At 46.6% G+C, this 20,466-nt stretch overlaps 1 protein-coding gene across 2 annotated transcripts in view; it reads left to right on the top strand.

Annotated features, from left to right (window-relative positions):
- Window positions 1-20,466, top strand: part of IFIH1 (interferon induced with helicase C domain 1) — a 143,082-nt gene that overhangs the window by 11,665 nt on the left and 110,951 nt on the right. For both annotated transcript variants that reach the window (XM_029605608.1, XM_029605609.1), the window contains exons 3-4: window positions 5,026-5,202; window positions 16,754-16,837. In XM_029605608.1, coding sequence (XP_029461468.1) covers window positions 5,026-5,202; window positions 16,754-16,837 — 261 coding nt within the window. The remainder of the gene's footprint in view (window positions 1-5,025; window positions 5,203-16,753; window positions 16,838-20,466) is intronic.

Here is a 20,466-nt window from a genome sequence, read left to right as displayed (position 1 = left end):
AAAAGAAATTTTCTGCCCAACTCTTAATCCGGTGATCATCTTAAATCTCTGGCTTACCACTGTTCCCCAGCCTCTAACTGTATCATCGTACCCAGCAGCTCGTTTTCTTCCAAAATCTTGCCCAGTTTTCCTTTATAAGTAAAGCAGTGACACTTTCTCCATTGGCAAATGTTCACAATTTCATCCTGCCTACTCATTTTTTTCCTAAGAAAAATAGCCTGAGTTTTGGACAGATTTTCAGCATGCATTAGCCTTTATGCCTCTTTATTTTCTTTTTGTAGTTTTTCCGTATGGCCGGCACCATTTTGTACGGAAAAACGATTCGCGTGCAGGAAGTCATTCCTGGACCCCCGCTGGACTTTTGGCAAGTCTTGTGGGGGTCAGGCGGCCCCCCCAAACTGGCCAAAAGTCCCTGGGGGTCCAGCGGAGGTCTGGGAGCGATCTCCTACGCTCCTGACGTCGGGGGACAAAAAAACAAAATGGTGCCGGCGCTACTTTTGCCCTGTCATATGACAGGTCAAAGGTAGCGCCGGCGCCATTTCTACAACGTACCGGAGGCCCGAGAGTAAAAGATCACACCGGGACCCTTCCTCTGGACCCCAGGTAATTTAAGGCATTTTGGGGGGGTTCGGGAGGGTGGGGGATTTATTTTAAAGGGTCTGGGTGGGTTTTAGGGTTGTTTTAGTGTGCCCGAGAGTGGAAGATCACACCGGGACCCCCCCACTGGACCCCAGGTAATTTAAGGCATTTTGGGGGGTTCGGGAGGGTGGGGGATTTATTTTAAAGGGTCGGGGTGGGTTTTAGGGATGTTTTAGTGTGCCGGTTTTTCGATTTACACGATATTTAAAAAACCCAAACTGCGACGATCCGATTCCATCCCCCTCCCAGCCGAAATCGATGGATTCACATCGCTACTAAGCGACTATATACAAATTGTGCAATGCCATGTGAAAAAACAAAAAAGCACCTTCTCTGAATATGAATGATCACTTATTACATAGGCCCTTACCTAAGCGCGGTAAGGGCCTATGTAATAAGCGGCCGCATCTGCGCTCAAAACCCACGCTGATAATCCTTGCGTAAAAGCAAGCGAATGAACGGGTTTCCCTATTTGAGAAAGTATGAGTCTGGAAAGTATTTTTGATATTTCAAATAACTGTACCGCAAGCGAATGAACGGGTTTCCCTATTTGAGAAAGTATGAGTCTGGAAAGTATTTTTGATATTTCAAATAACTGTACTGCAGAAAACATGGCAAATATTTTCATGGATGCTAATTCACACTGGCATAGCAGCAAGATAGGTGCTCAGTTGGGCACCAGTCTGGATGCTCTGGTGCCCAGAAAGGCACTTAGCTAATTACTATTCTTGCTGCTCGGATGCTGAGCTAGGTGCTGAGCTGGTCGCAAATCTGGCTGCTCAGATGTCAAAAGAAGCACCTAGGGAAGCACCTACCTAAGCTGGCCACTCCGCCAAGAAATGCACCTAGCAATGCTGGCCGCTCAGTCACCCAGAAAAGCGCCTAGCTAAGTTGGCCACTCGGATGCTGAGATATGCGCTCAGCTAGGTGGTTTTCAGGATGCTTGGACGCAGATATAGGCCCCCACCCAAGTCGGCACTGATATTTAATTCTTTCCCCGATCAAGCAGTAAAAAAACTCACATTAAAAAAAACCCATACTAGCATTAGCGTAGCTCCCTGCATTGCCTATGATTAGATAATTGCCTCCTTTGTATGCTGTTAGCATGCTTTCACGCAGGAAAAACCGCGTGTCTGTAAGTGCGTTTGTATGTGCTTTTTTCCCCCGCGCATAAAAGCCCTCATATCCCCATATAGGGCTGTGCACGAGAAAACGTGCGTACAGGCATGTACAAACCTGTGGCAGCTTTAGCGCACCTTATTACATTGGCCCCAGTATTTCGCACCCCCAAATACAGGATCCCCCTCTTTCACCCTCTTCCCCAGCTTTTTCCCTTTCACCTTTTCTCCCTCTCCCTGTTCCACATCTGCAGATCTTTTCCCCCTATTCCCAGTCTATCCTCTTCCTGTTCCTGAGCCATATTTCAGTCTTCCTCTTCCCAATACCTGGTCCTTTCTCTGTCTATCCTGCATGCTCTTTCCTCTCCATGACCCTGCCCCTTATTCAGGGCTTTTTTCTCACTCTCCCTCAGTATCTTATCCACTCTCTTTCTCCCTCCGTTCCCCTGCTCCCTCCTGGTTTTTCCCCTTATCCCTCAAATCAAATCTGCTCTTTCCCTCCCTACCCCTCATCCTAGGTTTAGTCTTCTCTTCCTACATTTCTCCCATGATCCCCGGTATCATCTAGCCTGCGAACTGCCTCTGTTTTTACCCCTCCCCCAGATTATATCCTGGCTTGTCCTTGTGATGTTCTCCTCACTCCCAGCTGGCAGGAGCAGCAGTGCAGGACACCATGTCAGCATCCTGTGCCCATGTCCCCCCTGGCATTCATTCTCCTCCTTACCCCTCCCCCCCCACCCATTTACTCCTATTTTCACTGCTCTCTCACCCGTATGCATTCACCCTTTCTCCACTCACAACATTCACCCCTCCTTTCCACAAATCCTTCTTGTCTGACTGGAGCTCTGGGTGATGACTCCTTTTCCTCCACTGTTGTCAGCTGAACCCCAGTTGTCTGCAGCACAGAGAACCGGGATTCTCCAAGCCAATGGAGCATAGCAGAGAAGGGCCCTATATGCCAGGCAGCGGGTAGGGCTGGAGAGCGAACAGGAGGGAAGGGAAGGGGCTGGAGCAGGGCAGGGGCTCTTCTCTGCCAGTCATTACTGCTGTGTGGGCTTCCTGTTCTTGCCCTTCCCTTCCAGTTTTCTGTAGTGCTTTCCAGTTGTGGGGGGAACAGGTGGTCAGGGCATGGAGCAGCAAGCAGGAGATTTGGGGCACTGTCCAATAGAGTCAGGCATGAGCCCTCGGAGGAGGCTCATGCTGGGGCTGTCAGCACTGCTGCACAGGAAGAGCTTTCCAAAAGCACACTGGGTTGAGAAGCACAGAGCTAGGTCCATCAGGGTGTACATCCTCCCCCCCCCCCCCCTTCTCGCCTGATAGAGTGACTAAACATAGCCACTAGGTGGTTATATTGTAGCCGCTCAAATTATGGGTGTTCCTGGGGGCAGGTTGGGTTAGGCAAGTAACTTGGCCAAGTAGCAGACACCAGACACCTCAGGATATGCCACCGCACCTCACGTCAGAGATCTTGGAGTACTACTAGACAACAGACTCAGCCTCAATAAATTCATAAATAACACTACAAAAGAATGCTACTTTAAATTACAAGTGCTAAAGAAACTAAAGCCCCTGCTACTCTACAGGGATTTCCGCACAGTACTCCAAGCCATCATTCTCCCCAAATTAGATTACTGCAATTCACTCCTGCAGGGCCTTCCCGCATACACCACCAAACCACTCCAGATGGTACTGAATGCCACTGCAAGGATCCTTACCAATGCCAAAAAAGGGACCATATCACCCCGATCCTCCAGCATCTCCATTGGCTTCCCATCAAATACAGGATTCAGTTCAAAACCTGCATGATGATTCATAAGGCCATACACAACATCTCTCCCCTCAACTTAACCTTCCAGCTTCAACTACACTCTTCTAAAAAACCAACCAGATGGGCATACCAGAACAGAATGATCACCCAACCTGCAAAATCTACCCTGAGGAAACGCGCTCTATCTACAGCGGGCCCGTCCATCTGGAACTCCCTACCACCGGACCTCCGCCTTGAGCCATGCCACACTACTTTTAAAGTGAAACTCAAGACTTGGCTCTTCCGTCAAGCTTTCCCAGAGAGCTAAAGCAAGAAGAACAACAACCACTCTTGTCTTACAACAATAATGTAATGTCCATATTGCTTATATTACTTCAGTTATATGTTCCAAGTTGTGTTCTAAGTTGATCTTAGTTGTTTCATAATTGATTGTACTTTATTTTAGATTATCCGTTTATTATATACGATATGTTCCTTGTAAACCGCCTTCCCGGCGATAGTTATCTCTGTTAAATGTGAACCGGAGTGATATGTATTGTATACAGGAACTTCTGGTATATAAAAACCAAAAATAAATAAATAAATAAATAGCACTAATTTTAAACCTAGCCGGCATAGTTAAGTGGCAGACCCTGTGCATTTCAATAACACAATCAAATCTAGGCAGCAGTGTTACAACCAGTTAGATTTAAGTGAATATTCCACACAAGCTAGCTAGCTAGCTAGGTAATTCTCCTAAAGTTAGCCAGCCTTAACTTAGTTGGCTGTCCTTGTTCCCTGAGTGCAGTATTGACAATCAACCCCTTTGTTCTTTACTTCCACTAGGATCCTGTTTTAACACTCCCCACTGTGAAACTTTTGTGCTACTGTTGCCTATACTGTTATGTTCTTTAAATTATTTACCCCTATTTCTCCCCTTATCCTTCAGCTTCTTAGAACAGTTGTCTGATTGCTCAGGCAATTCATGCCTCTTGCTAGCTAACACTAAAGGAAGGTTTTTCTTAGGCTGATCCCTTCAGCAATACTCTTATATTAGCAGGACCTCCGAAATGTGAAATTCTCCATAGACCTCTCTGAAAGGTGTCTCACTTCATCAGACAATGGATAAATGAGGGCTCTCCTCTGGATACTTGCAAAGCCATGCAACTACTTTATACCTCATCGTTTTTGTAGATAAACGGAAACCTTCCATTTTCAAAAATGTAATTCTTGTCTCCTTCATTCCGATTTCCACTTCACTAGCTTTCTGCATTAAGGCCTGCTGTTGTGAGCCGAGTCCACTTGATGGTAGCACTTACTTGGCGCTGGTTTATGTGGATCAGGTCTGTCCCTCACCTCTCCACAATAAAAAGTTCAGAGCAGAAACTCTGCTTCAGTTTTATTTTCAGACCGTGATGAAACTAAGTCTGAGTGCAACAAATGTTGATACTTTAAAAAAAAAAAAAAAAAGTTAATTTACTTTACCTAAATTAAAATTTGTTTCATTTTTATTGAACACAGAAAGTGAAGAAAATGGGATTGGAAAACTATTCATTTTGGAGGAAGAAAATCAGAACAAAAGCAAAGCAGAAGCAGCAACAGCTGGATCTGAGGAGCAGGCAGAGGAGGCTGTTGATGGCTCTGAGACTGAGAGAAGTGCATCAGGAACAATTGTAGAAGAAGCAACTCTACTTTCAGGTAACCTAACCAGCTAGTGAGAAGGCGCCCAGAGTGAATGAGTAAATGGCATTGTGGACTACTTCTTGTTATAACAGAGTGAAATAATAGTGGGGGCATAATGAGCTACTAGGCTGAAAGAGATTGGGGCTTGCCTGCTAGTGTAGCTTAGTGGTAACATTTTATTTTCCTTTGGAACCAGAAGGTTGCAAATTCATAGTCTGAAATCCCCTAGAGAGAAAAATAGGTTGTAGTATTATAAACTGCTGTAGTCCGAGCAGAACCCTCATAATCAGTGATAAACAAAAAAAAAAAAGAAATATCAAGTGCCATAAAGTGGAAGCACTGCAGCCCATGTTCCAGTCAGACAAGGCTGTGTACTTTAGCTGTAAGGAAGACATGTGACTGATAGTACGTTACATACACATGAATTATGGGTTTTCACATTTTTAGATGTGAAATGTATTATAGACGGAGAGGGCGATTTTCAAAAGCTCTGGCTCTTTACCTAAGTAAAATGTATTTTTGATAATTGCTCGGTGTATGTGGGTAAAATTATCCGCTTGGTGGAACTATCCATGTACTTTCACCCACATTTTCATGGAGGTGCTCCTGTGGGTAGTGTTGCATCAGTAGAGGCAACAATGTGCGTAGTTTGGCATTTTCAAAACTCCACGCATTGTGTTCGCTGGAGACAAGTACTCACAGATATGCACTTGTTTATCTCCACAGGTACTTTTTCCATAGCAATTTTGAGATAAAAAGTATTCTCATACTTGCCCCTTTTGAAGACATTTGCTAAACCCATGGGTAGAAGTACCTGCCGACGTTTGCCTGCCTGCATCATTTTGAAAATTGTCATATAAAGTTTCACGTTTTATATCCCTTCTCTAAGAATACTTCCTTCTAAAGAAGTGATGTTAGGTGGAGGAAAAATTGAAAATATAGTTTTTTGGCATCAAAGTGCCAAAAGAAGAAATATGTTCCATGTGGGTGGTGGTCATGCTGGGGTCTTACCTGTTTTATAAGTTCTCCATAAAGGTGCACCATTAGGATATCCGAGTTACATGGCTTCAGGTCCTGGTCCCAAAAATTCACAATCTAAAAAATTTACCTGAAGGCATCTACAAATAGTTGTATTAATATATGTGCCAAGCTTCAAATTCATTAAATAGTTAAATAACTGTATGTGTTAAAACTGTTAGTATACACTGTTATTTGTAAGTTTAGTAAAAAAGTAAATTTTGCTGGTCAGATTTTTTTTTTTTTTTTCAGGTTGCACAGCAACAAAAAAAACATGAACAGCAACAGACTTGCTAACCGTTTGTTGGAATCTGTTTTTTCTAATCTAATTGAATAGGCTACTGAGGGAATAAATAATCTGGGTTGATATTGAAAGTTAGCCAGATAAACTTATGCAGCTAACTTAGCCGAGATATTTAGCAGCACAGCCATGCCACTGAATATCCCTGGCTAACTTTAAAATTAAACATATAAATATACCTGGTGTGAAGGGTAGCTGCTGTGTGAGCCCTTTGTGCTGCAGTGTACTTGATGCAGCCTCGAGGGTGTACTCATGAGTCCTACGCTGGCACGAACATGCCTTATAGCAGGAGTGTCTGAAGTTTCTCCTTTACCAGCTGCCTCCCCCACAGGTTGAGTCCTTGGATTCTTGTGGACAGAAGGACTTAGGTGGGTCCCTAGGGTGGAGGAGATTAGTTATAGTCCAGAGACACACTGGGGTCAGGGCAGGCAGCAGACTAATGGCTTTAAGAACAGGCCAAGGTCTGGGTAGGCAGCTAACAAGAGTGGTCATGTCTAGGCAAGATGACAAGATATGGAGAATCGGACCAAGAGAGACATAAAAAGACACACAGAAGACACTGGACGAGATGGACAGGACCGGGCAAAGTTGGATGAGGACGGCTGGAGAAGACAATTCTGGACGAGTCAAGAAGCAGGAATCAGGAACATTAGCAACTCACACTGCAAGGTAGAAGACCCATTGCTGAGGCATTGTTGGCTCCTCTACAGGAGCCTTAAGTACAGGATAGTGGCAATGTCATCACAGGGCGCTACAGTTGAATTCCTGCCTCGGGCCCTTTAAAGCTAGTGCCATCTGGCACATGCACACCTAGGGAGAGGTCGAGGAGTAGCATCATGGTAGTGTCCTAGCCCCAATCAGCACTGGCGGCCTTAGGGGTAAGTGAGGCAGCTCACAGGAAGGCCCCATGAGCCACGCTTGTTAACAGTATCCCCCCCTCCAAAGCCCTCTCTCCAATCTTCTGGGTTTGGGCTTATTGGGAAACCATTTGTGGAATTCGGATATGAGTTGGGTGGCTTACAGATTGCATGCCGGTTCCCAAGAATTTTCCTCAGGTCCTTAGTCCTTCAAGGAGATAAGATACTGCAATTAGTTTTGGACTCTCCAGGAATCTAAAATCTCCTGGACCTCAAACTGAGTGTCTTTTTTACAGCAATTTTGTTGGGCAGGAGAGGTGGTCTGCTCAGCCAAGAGAGAATGTCAGGTTTTAAAATTGAGATGTGGAAGTTATCATGGATTCATAAGGATGCTGGTAGTTTGAGCTTATAAGCTACAGGTCCCAGTTGGCACACAATTGGAAGTGGATCTATAAAACATGGTGCAAACATTAGAGATGACATCTTTAAGTTTAGGGTTTTGGTGCTGAGCCAAACTAGATTTCCTGGACAAAGGAGTCGCTGGATGATGCTTCTTGTCTGCATGTCTTGAAATGCTCTGCCATTTGCTCTAGGAGATGGTATGCTTCTGACAGTTCCTGGATTTCCTCTCCCATCAGTTTAGCTGCTGAGCAAAAGTCATAGATCGGAATAGGCCTAGGTGTACAGGTATGGTGCCCAAACACGATGTAGAAGGGGAATGAAAAAGTGGAACTGTTTCCTTGGTTATTATGGGAGAATTTGGTCCTTGGGAGAAGAGAGGCCCTGTTATCCTGCTGTTGGTTCACATAGAAAAGCCTTGAGACTCTGATGAGCTTGCTTGGTTTGTCCATTGCTCTGGGTGTGGTAAGCAGAGGTGAAATCCAATGTAATTTTAAAATTCTTGCATAAGCCTTTCCAATAGTAGGCTGTGAACTGAACCCCCAGTCTTAGACAATGTGAAGGGGAAGCCTGTGTAGGCAGAAGATGTGTTGAACAAAGAGTTTGACAAATTCAGACGTAGATGGGAGGCCCGGAAGGGGTGTGAAATGAGCCATCTTAGAAAAATCTATCCATGAGCACCCATAAGGTGGTATTGCTGCTAGAGAAGGGAAGGTCAATGATGAAGCCAGTGGCCAAATAGGTCCAGAGTTCCTTGTGGTATAGCAGTGGTTGTGACATCTTATTCATGGCACACGTGGGGCAAGATTCTATGTAGCATGTCACGTCTGTCTTCATCTGGGACCATCAGTAGTGTCAGACAATTATAAGGTTTGAGTGATACCTGGATGACCTGCCAAATGGGAGTCATGAGTCCACTGAAGAACTTTCTTCTCATAGGTGCTGGGAAACTAGAGTTTTCCCAGGAAGGACTGTGATTATGACAGCCACTGCACAATCAGGGGCTGTCACCTTCACAGTATCAAAGGAACGTGAGAGGGCATCTGTTCATCAGTGGTTTTCAGCGGGACGGTACTGCAATTCAAAGTCAAACCGATTTGAAAAATAACGACCAGTGGGCTTTTTGGGGGTTCAGTTTCTGCACTTGCTTTAGATGTTCTAGGTTTTTGTGATCCATATAGATAGTTACTGGGTGCTTGGTTCCAACAGATGTCTCCATTCTTCCAAAGCTAGCTTAACTGTTAGTAGCTCACAATCTCCTATGGTATAATTCTTCGCTGCCAGAGAGAATTACTTCAGAAAGTAGGAGCAGGTCATTAGTGTTCCATTATAGTTATGCTGTAGGAGGACAATGCCTACCCTGAGGGTGGACACATCTACATCCAGGATGAATGGCTTGGATGAAGCTGGGTGATATAGACATGGATGAAATCCTTTTTGAAATGTCCAGTTTTTGGTATCCAAGTCCTTCTTAGTTAGGGCTGTGAGTGGTGCTGCAAAGGAGGACTAATCATATATAATATATAATAATTTTGCAAACCCCAGGAAGCACTACAGCACCTTAAGGACCATGGGCCGCTCCAGTATGGATTTTAATTTATCAGAGTCCAAACAGAGGCCTTGGCAAGAGCTAATATATTCCAAGAAGAGAAGTTCTTTCTATTTGAAAGTACACTTCCCTATCTTGGCATAGAAGTGGTGCTCATGGAGTCTCTGGAGGACTTGTTTCATATGATGTCAGTGCTTTGACAACGACTTGGAGAAGACTAGACTATCATCCAGTTAGACTACCACATGGGAGTAGAGAAACTACCAGAAGATTTTGTTTACCATAAATTGGAAGACTGCTAGGGCATTGCATAACCCGAATAGCATCATTAGATATTCATAGTGTCTATCATGGGTGTTAAAGGCGGTCTTCCATTCATCGCCCTCTCGATTTTTGATCAGGCTGTATTTCCCCAAATGTCCAGTTTGGTAAATATTTGTGCGCCCCCAAGAAGGTCAAATAGCTCAGAAATCAAGAGAAGAGGATAGCGGTTCTTCTTGGTAGAAGGGTTAAGATCATGATACTTAATGCGGGGATGTATCAACCCATCCTTCCCTGCGAAAAAGTATCCAGCCCCTTCAGGTGCGGAAGAAGGGTGAATGAATCCTTGGTCCAGATTTTCTTTAATATCCTTGGACATATGCTCTGCACCAGAAATAGAGGCTATGTAGACCCTGCCTCCGGATGATACTTTTCCCTGGCACCAAATCAATACCACAGTCATAGGAACAGTGTGGGGGCAGGAGCTCTGCCTGGTCTGTACTAAAGATATCTGTGTATTCTGTGTACTGCGGTGGCATGCCAGTTAACTCCAGAGTAACTGTCTGGGCGAGACCTTGATGAGACATCACTCATGGCAGCAAAGGCTCCATTTGCTGTGCTGTAGAGTACACCAGTCAATATGGGATTGGTGCAACATGAACCAGGGTATGCCCAGAATGACCTCAACTTCCTTGGAAAGCATGTACAAGTTAATGTGCTCTTGGTGCAGGAGGTGAGTCTGCATAGTGAGTGGGATGGTAACCATTGTGACCCATTCCCAGTAAGGGTTCTCCAAGAATAGATGAAATGATGAATGTGGTGATCAGTAGAACTGTTGGAATTCTATATTGATGTACTGATGCCTCATGGATAAAATTTTCCCCAGCACCAGTTTCTAGGAAGGCTTGTGCATTGACATGGGTGTCCCCGACTGAGATATACTGGTACTAGGATTTGTGGAGAGGTTCAAGGTCAACCTAGGATGACTTCTCCCACTAGATCTAGGTCCTGGAGTTTCCCAGATTAATTGGGCATTAATGCTGTACAAAATAAGCATAGGTTGAGGCACCAGTGCCTCTGATTTTCCTCTGGAGGAAACTTGAAACAATCTACTTGCATGGGATCCTCAGAGTACTAGATTAAGGAACTTGTATAGTAACTGTGGGAGCTAAACAAATTGGTCATTGAGTCGAGCATCTTTCATGGGCTTGCTCCTGGAAATGAAGTTCAAAGCATATGGCTAAGTTGATCAAGCCCTCCAGACTGTTAGATCACATTTGGCTGACTCATATTTGATTCTCTGATAACCCTTACCAAAAGATGGCAATCAGGCCATTGGATTTCATCTGCTTGCGTCTGAAAGTGAATGGCATATTCATTTACAGTCCTGGAGTAGTTCAGCAGACATGGAGGGTGTCTATCCAGGTTCGTCGAATATCAGCTCCCTCAGGAAATTGCCCAAGTTCCCTAGTAGTGGGTCGTCATGCTCACAGAGGGCAGAATCCCAGGCTAGGGTGGAACCTTCCAGTAGGGAGAGGTTGTAAGTGACTTTCATCTGGTCTGAGGGGAAGAGAGGTGCTTGTAATTCAAATTAGGCAGATGGAGCATGACAGAAGTGGACTGGACAGGAGGAGTCAGAGCAGGTGCCATGACTATAGAAGCCTCAAACTGGGAAGCCATGCCTTGCATGAATTTCGTCAAATCCTGTAGCTGGTCTTGCTGCTGTTTCAGCTGGAATGCCAGTCCAGAGATGGTGGAGGTTTGAGACAAGTTTGCCGAGTTCATGGCCTCAGCAAACTGTAAAGGGTAGTGGGTTTGTGAGGCTCTTGTGCTGTGGTTTAATTGCCGCAGTCTTGAGGGCATATCCATGAGGCATACACCAGCCTGTGGCGAACACACCCTGGCGCATGAGTTTTGAGCTTCACTTTTACCAGCTGCCTCCTCCACAGGTTGAGCCCTTAGGTTCTGTTGGCCAGTAGGACTTAGGTGGTTCCCTAGGGTAGAGAATGTAGCTACAGTCCAGAGGCACATCGGAGTCAGGGCAGGCAGCAGACTAATGGTGTCAGAAACAGGCCAATGCCAGGGCAGGCAGGTAACAAGAGTGGTCAGATTCATGCAAGGGGTCAGGCCAAGGGAGATATAGACACACAACACACTAGACGAGACAGACAGGACCTGGGGAAGGCTAGATGAGGATGGCTGGAAAAGAGAAGACTGGACAAGGCAGGCTGAATGAGGATGGCCAGAGAAGACAAAGCTGGACTAGGCAAGGATTCAAGGCAAAGCTGCATGAGGCAAGGCAGGATTGCAGGAATCAGGAACACTGGCAACATGCACTGCAAGGCAGAAGATTTGTTGCCAAGGCTAATGGATTTCTTGTAAGGTATTAAATCTGGGACTAAGTTCTGATTAGATATTGGGAATATATACTTTCTAACCACTTTCAATAGAAATATTTTAGTATTTGAGAGCTGGTGATGTCATCATAGGGCATCATAACTGAGTACCTGCCGTGGGCCCTTTAAAGGTAGTGATTTTGGGCTTACACAAGCCTAGGGAGAAGTCGGAGAGCAGCGCCATTGCAGCGTCCTAGCTAGGGAAGGCTGCATGAGCCACGCTGCCAAACATCTTGTTAACTTTAACCTGTTCAATAGCAGATCTAACTTAGCCAAATATGTGTGAATATTGCTACTTATCCGGCTAAGTTAGCTAAACAAGCAGTGCCTCCCTGTTATGCTCCTGTCATACCCAGCACTTAACTGAATAAGTAGTCCAGCTAAGTGGTGGCTGATGAACGGGGCCAGATATCCAGACATCACTAATAAGCTGGATAAGTCCTTACTTATCCAATTAAGTAGTGCTGAATATTAGCCTCTATTTCTAGGGTTTTATGAATGCATGTTATGATAATTGCCAGCAGAGGGTGATATTGCACCTCTAAATTAGTTTATATGAGATTTTTCATGAAGAAGTTTTCTTTTGTACAAAATTCAGCTTTCTCTCTCTCTCTCCCAATTTTAAAGAGAATGTATTGGCATGAGCATTTGTGTTGCCAAGTAATACATTAGGTAATGAAAGGCATGGAAGATGAGAAGAGAAATAGCAAACAGTATTACAGTACTTCTGAATCGCAATTCCTATTGCATTCTTGGTCTAGTTGCAAGGTATCCAGCAAACACAAGGGATCTGACAACTTAAAAGTACTTAGGAAGTGTAATTTTTTTACTTTCGGGTCGATTCAGTAAAGTCCGCGGGAAAGCGGGCGAACGCCTGCTCTCCTGGCGCGCGCACAGGCCCCTCGCCTGTGCGCGTGATACAGTATTTAAATGAGGCCCGGCGGTAGAAACGGGCAAAAGGAGGCGCTAGGGACACTAGCGCGTCCCTAGCGCCTCCTTTTGGCCCGGAGCAGCGGCTGTCAGCGGGTTTGACAGCCGATGCTCAATTTTGCCGGCGTCAGTTCTCGAGCCCGCTGACAGCCACGGGCTCAGAAACCGGACGCCGGCAAAATTGAGCGTCCGGTTTTCGACCAGACAGCCGCTGGCCGACTTCAAATTTTTTTTTTTTTTTTTTTACTTTTTTTACCCTTCAGGACCTCACACTTAATATCGCCATAATATTAAGTTGGAGGGTGCACAGAAAAGCAGTTTTTACTGCTTTTCTGTGCACTTTCCCAGTGCCCGAAGAAATTAGCGCCTACCCAAAGGTAGGCGCTAATTTCTGAAAGTAAAATGTGCAGCTTGGCTGCACATTTTACTTACTGAATCGTGCAGAAATACCTAATAGGGCCGTCAACATGCATTTGCATGTTGAGGGCGCTATTAGGTTCGGCGGGTTGGACGTGCGTTTTCCGCCCCTTACTGAATAAGGGGTAAGGGAAAACACGCATCCAATGGCAGGTTAACAGTGCGCTCTGTCAGAGCGCACTGTACTGTACTGTATCGGCCCATATGTGAGTAACTTATACAGCAGTTACATGCATAAGTTACACCAGTTTTCAAAGCTTCGAAAACTATCCGAAATAATGAACGCAAACTGGCCCACATTAAGTTACTCCTGCTCTTTGTGGGGCATACCTTGTGCATGTTAGTTTGCATGCATACTCCTAAAATCTAAAGTTTGTGCATTTATTCAAACTCCACCTCCTCAACTCAGTAACGTCTAGCTTTTGTGTGCATTATAGTATGTGTGAAATTGGGCCAGGCATGATGAGATTTGTACAGTGTTCTCTCAACCTAGCTTGATGTTACTTAGGTAGAGAGTCCATCGAGCTAGGTTGAGAGAACAATGTACAAATCTCATCGTTGTCTGAGTTTCCTCACTCTGAAGGACATCAAATCTTCACAAGAGTGTACTGTTCTGTTCATTCGTCTCACTCTGCATGTAAACGTGGCCCCTAACTCCCACACTACACCTAAACCTCACCTCGAGTTACTAGGTGGGCCTTGTAGATGGTCTCTTTCTCGCATACTCTCTGACTCTCCAGCTTTTTGATAAATCAAGGCCTTAGTTTGGACTTGAGTTAACAGGTTGTTCTTTGCCTCCTGCAATTTCAGCATTAAATTTAAAGGTATTTTAATGTTGACGTTGTGTACGAATATATATAAAATTACAAGGTACACCTTATTAAATGAATGTGTCCAGAGGGTGGTGCCTCAGTTTTAAATAATGTTACTTCATGTAAGTTTGGGTAATAGGACCATGAGATTATCAAAGCAGGGAAAACAGTTCTGTCAGCCCAGGAATACCAGCTATCTCCAGCAAGTTATTAGCTTATAGAATGGCTTCTTTTATATTTTAAAAAATATGGGGTAGATTTTAAAACTTTGCACGATCGCGTACTTTTGTTCGCGCACCATTTGTGCAACCTGCACGCGCCGAGCCCAGCTCGCGCTGTCTGTTCCCTCGCCCACCCCCCCTAACTTTGCGCGCGCCGGCCGGCAGCCCCGTTCCGTGTTCCGGTCCCGGGGGCTGGTCCGGAGGCCATAGCCACGCCCCCGGAACACCCCCAGGCCGAAACCAAGCCCGCGTCGCCGCCCCCAAAACGCTGCGTCGCTCCGGCCACGCCCCGACACGCACCTTTTAGAAAGCCCCGGGACTTACGCACGTCCCGGGGCTTTTCGCGCGCCGGCGGCCTATGCAAAATAGGTGCACCGGCGCGCGAGTGCCCTGCGCGCGTAAATCCAGAAGGATTTACGCTTGCAGGGCTTTTAAAATCCGCCCCTATATGAGCAACTCACACATTTTCATATCATTAAGCTGAAAGTCACTTATCTTTATCTGATTGGCATCCGAAGTTGATCACTTCTGTTCTATGATGCTGATTCTCACTACGCTGAGTGATTAATTTCTTTTTGTTTTAAAGGGACATTGCCCGGGTTGGTAAAATGGGACTTAAAATATTGCTGATATTTTATTTACAGCTACTGCACCAGTTCCTGTTCAGCTACTGCTGAGTCGCCTTTGCCTCAATATGTATGTATTTGCTTCCCTGGAAACAAATGTCAGTATTTGTGGTTTGGCATGGCATTTTAACCATTTTCATTTAAAATAAAAAAAAGTTTTAAAGTCTTTCCACAATCCTATAAGAAATCCTAGAGTTAACTGAATAGCTAACCTTAAACAATACTGGGTTATTAGGCTTTTTTTATTTTAGACATTTTCAAATTCTTATTTCTTAACCCTAACTGTGGCCTTTGGTGCATACTAAAAACTCCTCCTTTGTCATGGAGAGAAATTTCTGACCTTTTACTGGTATTTTCTTAATATTCTTTGTATTACTTGCATTTGTATTACTATTATTCCTGGGAGAATTCTGTGAATGTACACGTGGATATCATATTTTATAACATACACGCATGTTATAAAATCGGCGTGTCTATGTGCGAGAGCCAGGAACCGCGCTCACATGGATGTGCGCGCCTTTTAAAATCATCCTTATAGACTCTCTCTCTCTGGCACACACCCCCACCCTCACACATGCTCTCTCACACATGCACACAGGCTCGCAATCTTACCACACACCCCTACACACAGTCTCTCACACTCACCGGGCCCTGCTTCATCTTTGCTGCGAGTGGGGTGGGCTTCGCTTGTGGCTGCAGGTGCTCGCTTCTCTGCCACGATGTAGCATACCAGGGCCTGCTCCCTCTTCGCCACGACGCAGCATGCTGTGGCCTGCTTCCTCTTTGCAGCAAGCGAGATGGGCTTTAATAGTGGTCACCAGCATGATGCGGCATGCTGGGGCCTGCTCCGTCTTCACGCAACGTGATTGCTAGGGTCTGCTATTTCTTTGCCACGAGCGGGATGGCCTCTGCTTGTGGCACGCTGGGGTCTACTCCAAATTCTGTGCAGAAAACAGAAATTCTGCACATGAGGGGAATTCTGTGCTCCGCAGTAGTGCAGAATTCCCCCAGGAGTATACTATATAAAAATTCTAATTATAAATAATTAGACAGTAGAATCCTACTGACAGGCTTCCCTTCTGTTATGGGATTAGCCTTGTGGGAGGTTACACAGAAGCCAAAAGAACATAAGAAATAATAAACAGGAAATAGTACTGAAGTAACCATAAAATATTAAGTAGGCTAAATTTATATTTTGTGGTTTGTTTTTTTTTTATTCTCCCAGGTATATAAACAAACTCATTGGGCCCATATGTCGAAAGTTTTTTTTTTTTCCCCCATTCTCACAAAACTCCTTTGAAGATAGGATCCATTCTGAATTTGAAAAGTTAGATAAAGGGCTGTGGTGTGTTAAATTTTGGAATGCTTCTAAAATTTTCTGTCTCCTGGGGACCAGACTTTGGCTGACAGCTGTACATCAGACCACTAGAATGATATTGAGGTCCTTGGCAGATGCAAGAGAACTTAAGTTTACCTGCTGCCTTAATGCTTATCTTCATTGCCTGGGATCCTGCATTGGTACATGGATGAATGGCTTAGGAGTTGGAAAAAGGAATAAAAGTGTGTTTCTAAACACGCATCCACCTTCTAATATGGAATAAGGTTCTGTGTTCTTGGCAGTTGTCCACAAACTGCAAATTTCATGTTGAACAGACTCAAACTCTTGTGCCATAAAAACGTCTAGTATGCTTTTGTGTGAATTTTCTGTAACTTGAGTACAAATGCTACATGTATTTAGATATACAAAGGACACTTTTTTTTTTATTGTTTCTTTTTTCAGAATCAGACCTGAGCTTGGCAGAATCGAGCATAAACAGTTTGAATGATAGTCTGGTACAAAATGGTGACATGGGCAATGATTCAGGTAGGACCTCTTGTTCATTTATCATAGTAAGAAGTAAAGGTTTTTGATTCCTAGTGCTAGTTTAGTCTGTGTGTAACTTGTATTTTTAAAGTTTTGGCTTTTTTTTGGGGGGAGGGGCGGGGGAGGAGGGAGAGCTGTTTTTCATTTTTAACTGAATTCCTTATTTCCTAGTGTGTAGCAGATGGACTCAAAACAAGTGGGTATAGTGTGCTCGTGCTAGCACTTGGAGACGGATCTGACATCAGCACGGGTACATATACCCCCGCAGGAAGTGCAGCAATTCAGTAATTTCCGTCTCCAAAGCAGTTTGGAGCTACCTCACGCTCGCTGAGCGTTTTTCCAAATTCTAACGACTAAATTCATAGCAGAAACCTACTTGAAGACGAGCCCCGCACTCCTGCGGTGATACCATTTGGTCCCTCCCCCAGTTGAGTTTCCAGAGGCGATTTCCGTGGTCCCCTCGGAGGTAAGGGCCTCGGTCCGGTGGCCGACTCGTGGCAGGGACCTAGCCCCCGAGTGAGAAGGGCTCCGGCACGGCATAGAGGCAGCCTCGGTCCCAGCGTGGGCTTGGCCCCCGAGCGAGACTAGTTCGGGCGCGGCCTAGAGGCAGCGGGTGCACTTCCTCGAGCGAGGTGGTGACAGTACTTACCCTCTCCCCCCGCAGCCGGAGACCGCCCGGGTCGCAGCCGGGAAGCGCCGAAGACAAGGTAAGGCGTACATCTTTACTTATTGGTCTCCGAGGAAGTGAGGATTAGCAGAGTCTGCCTACGTGGCAACCCGCCAAGGGGGGTCGCCATTTTGCCTGCCTACTCTCCTTCTGCCCTGGTTCGTCAGCCGTGCAATAGGCGCACGTTGATAGGCGCATGTTGTTAAGTGCACGTTGATAGGCGCATGTTGCTAAGCGCACGTGGACAGGCGCACGTGGATAAGCGCAGATTGGTAGGCGCACATCTTTCGCGCATATTACAAAGCGCAGACTCCAGCTGGGTTCACAGACGAGATGGAGCGTAAGAGAGCCCATGCGTCAGCGGAGCCGGCACCTCCAGAATCAGGCATAAGCCTCTGCTCTGCATGCAACCTCAGAGCCACTCAGAGCGAAGAAGCAGACTCCCTATGTGCCCAATGTGAAGAGGCCCTGTGAGTTCCAGGCCAGGACCGGTCGCAGCCCAGCGTACTTGCCAGTTCCTCAGGGAACACCCCGGACCTAGCAGGCAGCAGTGAGCAGCCAGGGAACCCGAGAGACCTGGTGCCCCTAAAGTCAGATCCGGCTTCGCTCTCCTGGGTGGAATTATTCAAGGGGATGCATTCCGTTGTCACAATGCAGTCTGCTCCCCGAACGGGTCCATACGTTCCGAATGACCCAGCCCCTGGACCCTCAAGGCCTAGGCACGGCCACTCGCCACCCGGAAGCCCCACTTATGGGGATTCAGATTGCTCTGAGGAAGATGACGAGCCCCCCCCGAGGAGGGAGAACTTCCCTCGGGGATTGAACCATATCGGACCATGCGGCGTTTCTTTCTGAAAGAGGATCTCCCAGGCCTGATTTCACAATGCCTGTCGGAACTGGCTCTCCGGGGCCATGACACCCCAGGGGAACCTAGAATGAACCCCCTGTTAGAGGGCCTGTGCCAAACGACTCACCATTTTCCCCTCCTACGAGCAGCACAGCAGCTAATCGATCTGGAATGGAATGCGTCGGCCTCATTCAAAGGGGGTTGGGCCTTGGCTGGCATGTACCCCTTAGACCCGGCAACCAAGGAGATGCTGGCGTGCAGCATCTCCTTGGTTAGCCGCAATTGTGAAGCGCACCACCATTCCGGTGGAAGGGGGGCGGCCCTCAAGGATACACATGACCGGCGCATTGACACCATTCTGAAACACGCCTTTGAGGTGGCAGCTATGTCCCTACGAATTGCGACCTGCTGCACCATGGTGACGCATTCCTGTTTATCACAGGCTAGGAACAACACCCCGGGAGAAGAGATGGAATCAGCTCTCTCGTTCCTCACTGACGCAGCCTCCGACCTAGTCCGTACGGCAGCCAAGGGAGTGTCATCCTCAGTGGCAGCCAGGAGACAGCTCTGGCTACGTAATTGGTCAGCCGACTCCTCCAAGACACGTCTCACGAGAATGCCCTTTAAGGGATCCCTCCTGTTCGGCAGCGACCTCGAGAAACTGGCCAATAAATGGGGCGCATCTCCATTACCCCGTCTACTAGAAGACAGGTCAAGGAGGAGCCAGCGCCCTTTTCCTAGACCATCCAGAGGTAGAAGCTCTCAGCGCTTCAACCCTTACAGGACTCGCTACCAAGCACCTCGTTCGCAGGCCAGGAACCAGTCCTTTCGGACTAAGCGCAACAAGAGGGGAACTGGCTCGGGTTCGGGTCCCGGCCGTACCCCACAATGACAATCAGCTGACCCATCCGGGGGTAGCAGCTATAGGGGGCAGGCTAAACCTCTTCTACCGCAGGTGGGTCGAGATTACCTTGGACCAGTGGGTCCTCGCCATCATCCGAGAAGGGACTTTCTTCAGCTCCCGCCGGACAAGTTTGTGGAATCTCCTTGTTCACCCAAGAGGACGGTACTAGAAGTTACCTTGCAGAGGCTCCTGTCCCTAAAAGCCATAATCCCAGTGCCTGCAGGGGAGATAAATTCTGGGCATTATTCCATTTATTTCATAGTGCCCAAGAAGGAGGGCACTTTCAGGCCCGTCCTGGACCTCAAGTCAGTCAACCGGCACCTACAGGTCCCCAGCTTTCACATGGAAACTCTGTGGTCTGTCACTAGCAGAAAGAATGTCAGAGTGTTCTGCAGACACTAATGATATTGTGACAGTGTGACAGCAGCCCTGCAGGCATATTTTAAGTCCTGCTAATTGAATTGCCCCTGAGGCAGCTCTATGAGCGAAACTCGGCCAGAGTCGGGCATTGAAATAAAGGGCTTCTTCTGATCGTCCGATTCTCATTGTCTTTACTGTATCACAGCCAACTGGATCGGCTTCCGATTTGCTTTTTGGAAAAATTCAGTACAGCCAGGGGAGTTTCTCACATCCCTAGATCTGTCTGAAGCCTACTACATATCCCAATCCATCGGGATCACCAGCGCTATCTACGCTTCAAAGTCCTGAACCAACACTTCCAGTTCCGAGCTTTACCCTTCGGGTTAGCCACCGCACCGCAGACCTTTACCAAGATCATAGTAGTAGTGGCGGCGTCACTCAGGAAGGAAGGAATCCTCGTCCATCCTTACCTGGATGATTGGCTGATCAGGGTAAAGTCACCGGAGGAAAGCCACCAGGCAACCAACAGAGTTATAGCTCTTCTGGAAAGCCTAGGATGGGTAGTAAACTTGAACAAGAGTTCCCTACAGCCTTCTCAGTTGCTGGAATACCTAGGAGTCCGATTCGACACCCAGGAAGACAAGGTCAGTCTGACCTCCAAGAGGAGATCAAAGCTCCGGAATCGTCTGCTGGCCCTGCTGAGCGCCACCCGGCCCATAGCTTGGGATTACCTACAGGTCCTCGGCCTTATGGCATCCACTTTGGAGGTGATACCATGGGCGCGGGCTCATATGAGACCATTACAACGCGCCCTCCTATCTCGGTGGTGCCCACGATCCCAGAACTACACA

Source organism: Rhinatrema bivittatum, chromosome 6 (genome assembly GCF_901001135.1).
Source record: "Rhinatrema bivittatum chromosome 6, aRhiBiv1.1, whole genome shotgun sequence".
NCBI classification, from domain to species: Eukaryota; Metazoa; Chordata; class Amphibia; order Gymnophiona; family Rhinatrematidae; genus Rhinatrema; species Rhinatrema bivittatum.
The sequence above is the reverse complement of the archived record's forward strand: the minus strand, read 5'-3'. Positions and strand labels throughout refer to the sequence as shown.